The sequence below is a fragment of the Chrysochloris asiatica genome, unplaced genomic scaffold, assembly GCF_000296735.1.
Source record: "Chrysochloris asiatica unplaced genomic scaffold, ChrAsi1.0 scaffold00124, whole genome shotgun sequence".
NCBI lineage: Eukaryota > Metazoa > Chordata > Mammalia > Afrosoricida > Chrysochloridae > Chrysochloris > Chrysochloris asiatica.
The window spans coordinates 6,085,467-6,093,154 of NW_006408642.1; the positions used below are offsets into that span (position 1 = coordinate 6,085,467).

At 43.4% G+C, this 7,688-nt stretch overlaps 1 protein-coding gene across 1 annotated transcript in view; it reads left to right on the forward strand.

Moving 5' to 3' along the window:
• The window catches only part of EXOSC7 (exosome component 7), a 53,838-nt gene that overhangs the window by 10,636 nt on the left and 35,514 nt on the right, over positions 1 to 7,688 (forward strand). Inside the window, exons 2-3 of the mRNA XM_006868784.1 lie at positions 2,467 to 2,568; positions 2,792 to 2,886. Coding sequence (XP_006868846.1) covers positions 2,467 to 2,568; positions 2,792 to 2,886 — 197 coding nt within the window. The remainder of the gene's footprint in view (positions 1 to 2,466; positions 2,569 to 2,791; positions 2,887 to 7,688) is intronic.

Sequence of the window (7,688 nt, forward strand, 5' to 3'; positions counted from 1 at the left end):
GACGGTACTTAACAACAACAACATATGCTTATGTATAATTAGTATGTACACACACATTTTCTAGTTGTCTGCTAAGAAGGTCTAACGTCTTGGTTTTAAGATACTGCAATTAAAGGAACCAGGAATCCTTGGAGAAATAATTGGAAAAATACAATAGGCTGGAACAGTTTGTAGAGCCAGAAAGTCAAAAAGTGCTCAAAAAATATAATGGAGGCATGTTGAACACAGAAACCAAACTAAATGAGTTTCCCAGTGGTCAAATCTGCAACACTTAGAACAACAAAATAAATGATAGTAGTATTAGACTTCTCTCTCATAGCATAAAATAATTATCTGAGTTATACTGATAATTACATATTTAATTAAATGGGAAGAAGAACCAGCTCTTTCTTATAGAAGTCCATTAATAAAGTATCAAGAAATGAGTCAGTTGCCAATTGGCAAACATCATAGTTGTGATTGTTGCAGGCAGGGTCCTCTAATGAATACTATAATTGTTAAATACCTTCCAATCAGTTCCGACTCATAGCGACCTTGTATAGAGTTCCCAGGGGTCTCTGGTAGCATAGTAGCTATGTGGTGGGCTGCTAATCTCAGAGTCAGAAGTTCAAAACTACCAGCTGTTCCATGGGAGAAAGATGAAGCTATCTGCTCCCATAAAGATTTACAGCCTCGGAAAACCCTATGCAGGGTCACTATGAGTCGGAACCAATTCCACAGCACACCACCACTACTGCCGCCACCACCCTAAGAGCTTCCAAGGAGTGACTGTTGTGTTTGAGTCACTGACCTTGCAGTTAACAGTCCAGTACTTATCCTACAGTGGCACACCAAGAAAATCTGAGTAGAAATAGGAATATATACTTAGTCTCAAAAGTATGAATTGTGAGGAGGAAAGTGATAACTTACAGTGGAAGAACCAAAACACCACCTTAGCCAAGTGATTAAAGCTAGTATCACTATTAATTAAAACATGTTGACATCATGTCCCCCTGCTGACATGGGCGCCAGCTCTTCTGTGGTATTCTGGCTAAAAATGCCTAACCTCAATCTAACCATGAGAGAACACTGGACACACCTATTTAATTAACTGGCCTGTATGCTTCTGGTGTGGCAGTGTAGGATAAGCACTGGACTGATAACCACAAGGTTGTTGATTCAAATCCACCAGCCACTCCTTGGAAACCCTATATAGGGTTTGCTATGAGTCAGAATTGACTTAATAACAATAAAATTTAAAAGTGTCAAGATTATGAAGGATAGAGGAGCAGTCCCAGAGTAAAGGAACCTAAGGAGACACATTAGCTGAATGCAGAGTGGGGTCCTGGATTGGATCCTCTTTCCAGAAAAAGACTTTGGTGGAAATACTGGAGAAATTAAAATAGTCTCTTACTGTAGTTATTGGTACTGTTGTTGTTAACTGCTGTTGAGTCGGTTCTGACTGATAGTAACCCTGTGTAGGGTGTCCCTGGCTATAAATCTTTGTGGGAGCACAAAGCCTTTCTTTCTCCTGCAGAGTGGCTGGTGAGCTTGAACTGCTGACTTCATGGTTTGCAGTCCAGTGCTTATCCTTTAGAGCCACTGCTCTGCCGGTTGTACTGTACCAATGCTACTTTCTAGTTTTCATGTGTGTATTATGGGTATGTAAACTCTTAACAAGGGAAGCTGGGTAAAGAAATTATGACATTTCCTAATTTTACAACTTTTTTGTAGGCTTAAAATTATTTCAAAATAATATTTTACATAATTAGGGGAAGGCACTGTACATAGATCACCCTGAACTCATCTTCTACAGCAAAGGTCAGTAAAAGTTTTCCTATAAAGAGCTAGTTAGTAAATATTTTGGGCTTTGCACAAGTAGTATGGGCTCTCTAGCAACCTCACCTCTGGCCTTCTAGTGTGAACACAGCCCTAGACCATAGGTAAGGCGTGGGCATGGCTAGGACTCTGTTTCAGAGAATGCCTGAGTTTAAGTGGTATCAGGTAGGTGTGTTTTGCTTCTGTTGATCTTTGTTGTGGCTTTCCACAGAGCAGAGCTTGTTGAGTTCTGGGGGAAGGGGAGTCGCAGCTGAGACAGTTGTATCCTGTAGCTCTGACAACATGTTCTTGGTGCAATTTTAGAATTTCAGATTTGGAGAGAGACACGCCTGATTTTGCCTCTGGTTCAGATTTTCTGTTCCTATTCAGTATAATGGTATATGGTATGGACTTTGCAGCTGGATAGAAAGTTAAGCTTTGTTCTTACTTAGCAGTAGGACTTAGGCAAGGAACTACTGACTCCGAAAAATTTTGCCCTCATATGTAAAGTAGTAATTTGGTATTAGCCTTAGAGAGAGAATTTAGGATGATTCCCAAAGAGGAAAGAAGATATTACTTATTTCTCTAGATGGAAAGGGGAATGGGTAACTTTAGGAGTCTACTGTTGGTTTGGGACCACAGCCTGAGAATTGGGGTTGTTTCATTTAGGAAGACCTCCGCGTGGATGGCCGTGGCTGTGAGGACTACCGAAGTGTTGAAGTAGAAACAGACGTGGTGTCCAACACCAGTGGGTCTGCCAGGGTCAAGCTGGTAAGTATAGAGTGGCCACAGTCCAGGCCTACTACAGGCCTCAGGGAAACCTAGAACAAGTCACGCTCAGGGAGGGTATCTGAGGGAGCCATTGTCTCCTCAAAGGGTCTCTTTCGGAGGTCCAACACTGCTCCTGAGGAATACAATGTCTGTGTGGGAGAGGAGGGAGGGCAGTGTTGGACTGCCTGTCCTGAGTGAAGACCCTTCTTGTGTGTGTCTGCAGGGCCACACAGACATCTTGGTGGGAGTGAAAGCAGAAATGGGGACGCCGAAGCTGGAGAAACCAAACGAAGGCTACTTAGAGTTCTTTGTTGACTGGTCAGTACTATTCAATTCACATGTTTTTGAAGAAAAATGGTTTAAAAGATGAAGTTGAGCCCACTTTTATTTTGTTTTTAGTCATCCTCCATCCAGGTGTTTATCAACAGATATTTACCAATTCCTCCTATATGCCAGGCAACGGTATGTGTGTAAGGAGGCCTTGTGTCTAGTGCTGCCAGTGTCCTAATCACCTGACCCTTTCCCTATCTTAAAAAGGAGAACATCTGCCAGGCAGCCCAGCCATGGTTGCTATGATGATAAAATGAAATGATGGTGGTTATTGTGCTTTGAAAAATGCCATGTGTAGATAGCAGGGATCATTTGGTCAAAAATTCCCTGTTTCTCTTTCTTCTCTAGCTTACAGAAAAGTATTCATGACTTGTTTGGAAGCACGAGGCCCAGGACCAGTCAAGCAGCATGACAGGCCAGAGGCTGACAGGGCAGCTAGGCAGGCAGTGTAGGTGCGAGGAAGAACCAGAGCTGTACAACTTTTGCAGCCAGACAGCCTTGAGCCAGATCTCAGCTCCTTCCCTGGCTAAGCAAGTTACTGCTCTGTGACCTCAGTCTCATGGTGTGCCTAAATTTCTTCATCTAAACAATAGGGATGATGATGCGATGATGAAGGAATAAAATAATGATGCTGCACCTAGCACAGTGAGTGGCTCCCAGTGGCCTTTCAGTAAATATCTGCTTTCTCTCTCAAGTTTTGTTCACATTGTCTCCCACTCTATCCAGGACTTCTAATGTGATCTCTTTCAGAGCAGTTGGTAGTAGTAACGGTACCATCTAGTTCTGGTCTCAGAGTGGTGGTGACTGATGTTCAGATGTTCGATTGGTCCAACGGACTAGTTGATTCCAAACATCTTCAAATTTTCTTCACTCTTCTTTCTTTTGCACATGGAAAGATCAACAGTTGCACCTTAGAGGGCTGCTCATGAGCTTTTAAAATCCCAGTTACTACTCACCAAAGTAGGATGTAGAACACTGTCTTTGTGGACTACGTTATACCACTTGACCATGGTATCCTCTGAGACTATGGTTCTGAGCCCCCAGGCACAACAGCTCATTACCTTTAGATGTTTGATAGTATCTGAGAAGTTTTCATCATGTTGCCCCCTGTTTGCACCACCACACTCATAGGTATGTTTGTAGCAAAGGTACAAATAGTCTCTTATAAACATTTAGATATTTGTGGGTATACTCCCACTCTTCCTCCCATACCATTCAGCCTGTGTGTCTACTCAAAGAACATTATTGTTCCAGGGTTGTAGATGTAACAGTAATTACCTTAATTTCCCTGTAAAACATCATTGTTCTGTAAAGCTCCATTATCTCTTCATTGTCCACAAACTTCTTGAAGCCCCCCTCTTACTGGGAATATATAGTTTTGGGAGTCCCTAAGACCACATCCCACATTCAAAGATTTCCTAGAAGGAGTCAGCATATACAAGGGGATTTCAAAAAGTTTGTGGAAAAAAGGAACTAAAAGATAATGGAGTTTTTCCACAATCTTTTTGAATCCCCTTCTTGTAAGGAGCTCTGGTAACGTAGTGGTTATGAATCGGACTGTGAACTGCAAGGTTAGCAATTCGAAACTACCAGCTGCTCTGCGGGAGAAAGATGAGGCTTTCTGCTCCTATTAAGATTTACAGCCTCGGAAACCCTGTACAGGGTCACTATGAGTCGGAACCAACTCCACGGCACATAACAACAATTTGTATTATATACATGCATATGTATTGTTAAGTGTCATCAAGTCATTTCTGACTCATAACGACTCTATATAGAGTCTGAGGAGCAGCTGGTGGGTTTGAACCACCAACCTTGTGTTTAGCTGTTCAGTGCTTATTCTACAGTACTACAGTACTATACCAGGGCTCCTACATATATATTACAGAAAAGAAAAAAAAAAAAAAAAGCAAAAACATGTATAACATGTCTGCTCAGGGAAGTCCATTGGAGACACAATGCCCAAAGTTTTTATTTGGGGCTGGGTAAGGTCCTGAATGGTGCAAACAGTTTGCGCTTGATTACCTACCTATCTGGTAGCACTGCAGAAGAAAGGTCTGGTGATCAAGAAAACACTTTGGAGCAATTCTACTGAGTAAACCTGTGGGGGTGCCATGAGTTGGACTGATCTGATGCAGCGGGTTTAGGTGTTGTTTTTTCTTAAAGAATTACTGGTCATGTAGGTACGTACTGCTTAACATGTACCCAAATTCCAGTTTCCCAAAAGGAAGGTAAGTGTTCAACATAAACAGTAATATTTGCACAGTCTAGTCACAGTTGTTGTTGTTAAGCGCCGTCAAGTCGGTTTCAACTCATAGTACCCACGTATAGAGTTTCCAAGAAGCAGCTGGTGAATTTGAACCACTGACCTTGTGGTTCAAAGTGACCATACTGTCTAGTGCCACATCAGGCACAGTAGACGACTCTTACCAGTTAACTGTTGACTAGGACCACTCTGAGAGCCAATTCCCAGATGCCTGCTAACGGTCAGCCTTGCAAGCAGGCTCTTTTAAGAGCATTCCTAGGCCTGTTTGTCAACTCTTATCTGCTTACATGCTAGCCCTCATTAGTGTAGTTATTTTCCAGTCTTCGTTTCCAATCAAAGATGCTGATCTTCACAATACTCATATGAGATAGGTAGTATCATCTGCCCCATTTTAGAGACAACAGATGGAGCTAGAGAGGGTGACTTTCTCAGGATCACATAGTAATGTCAGTGGCAGGTCTGTCCAACTCTGAATCTTTGTGTTTTCTATTTCATGTAGCCAGCAGAGGTCAGCTTAGAGGGGAGTTGTACTTAGAAGTCCTGTATGTGCACAATAGTTCATTTTCCTGGTGAGTCTTCCGCCCATTCCTGCCTTCTGCTCTGGCTTCTCAGTCTCCTTTCCTGGTTCTGCCCTCTGCTCTCACTTATCTAACCTGGGCTGTCTGGTGGAATTGGTCCATCTTTTAAGTTGCCGTGGATGATAGTGACCTTGTTCAGACCTTCCCATCCCTTCCTTTGCTGTTGAAGAAGTGAAATGCTTCTTCTGGCTCCAGCCTGTCTAGTTCAGTGCAGTAAGAAGTTACTGAGGAGCAGACGCCATGTGTAAGGCGTCTCCCCTTTCATTATCTTCTGCCTCATTCATCTTACGAAGACTAAAGTCCAACCACACCAAAGAGAGAGTGTTGCACTAGGTTCTTGTTTCAGGGGTATGTGTCATTGTGACTGTGTGTCTGGCCTATTACATGGCTCGAGGTTAGCCTTTACTCTCGTCCTCTCCAGCTATAAATGGACGGAAGCTACTAGGCTACCTCTTCCTAGGGTCTAACATCTAGGACCGGCTCCCTCCTGGCTGTGGGTAGCTGAAGGAACCTCACAGGCCCAGGAGCTCCAGTTCCCAGGTAGCTGAGAATGGATTTCTCAAGATGGATGGTTTCAAGGTGGCCCACTTAAGTTTCTTCAGGTGGTGCAGTGGATGTAATCAGCCTAGCTGGGGGAATCGCCAGGAGAGTGTCACACAACCCCATTTTCCTATAGAGTTGGGCGAGGTTCCTTAGCCCCACTGGCTGCCTCCTGTGTCAGAGCTGCACTTGAGTATTTAAAGAGTAACTCCTAGTTGCACCAAACAGATAAACCCTTTTATTCTGATGAGAGACTATAAATGGCTTCTGGAGACCTAGAGTGCCCAGCAGTAAGCTCCCACCCCCTCCCCAATGGGACTTGGGGGAGGGGTTTCTCCTGCCAGTTAGAGTCCACCTTGATTTAACTGCTTATCAGTAGCTTCCAAGGAGCTCTGGTAATATAGAGGATTATGAGCTGGGCTACTAACTGCAAGGTCAGCAGTTTGAATCACTCCAAGGGAAAAAGATGAAGCTTTCTGCTCCTGTAAAGATTTACAGCCTCAGAAACTCTTTCCAGGGTCACTGTGAGTCGGAACCGACTCCATAGCATACCACCACCACCACCAGCTTTCAGATTTTAATTATTTACATTCCCAGTGGTAGAGAGGTCTCAGGAAATTAATTGCTTTTCTGCTAACTCATTTCACTTCAGTTTGGTCTACTAAGAATGATAATACGTGAAGCCTGAAGCAGACACCACCCCCAAGCCATAATTTTCCCTGTGTCTTGGGAATGATGAACTATCTTGATAGACATTTCATAGCCCTTTGGGTAGCAGTCCAGTTCTTATTCTCTAGCACCACCAGGGCCCCTTTCACACCTCTTTGGGAAGGGTACCTGGCTACCTGGACCTTGATCCTAATGTCAATGAGGCACATAAAAACTTGGGGTCCTGAGTCCTGTTCCAAAGATGCCTGAACTTTCACAAAAAAAAACAAAACAGAAACTCCAGACTCACTGCCATCGAGTCAGTTCTGACGCATAGGCTCCTGTGGAGGGTTTCCCGGGCTGTACATCTTTATGGAGGCAGACAGCCTCATTTTTCTCCTGAGGAGCAGTTGCTGGGTTTGAACTGGCAGTCCAGTGCTTATCCTATCAGTAAACTAAAGGCAAAATCCAGACCATCTTAACTTCTGACTTGTGTCTTTGGCCTGCTAATTATAGATTGAAAGTTTGTTTTTTAAAAAACAAACCTGTCACTGTAGAGTCAATTCCAAGACTCAAGACTGAGTATAAAAACAAAAAAAGACCCTATATGGCAGAGTAGAACTGCTGCTTAGAATACGAAATCTAAATCATTGTTAGGTGCCATCAAGTTGGTACCAACTCATAGCAACCCTATGCACAGCAGAATGTTGTTGTTGATGTCAGGTGCTATCGAGTCGGAACCGACTCATAGCGACCCC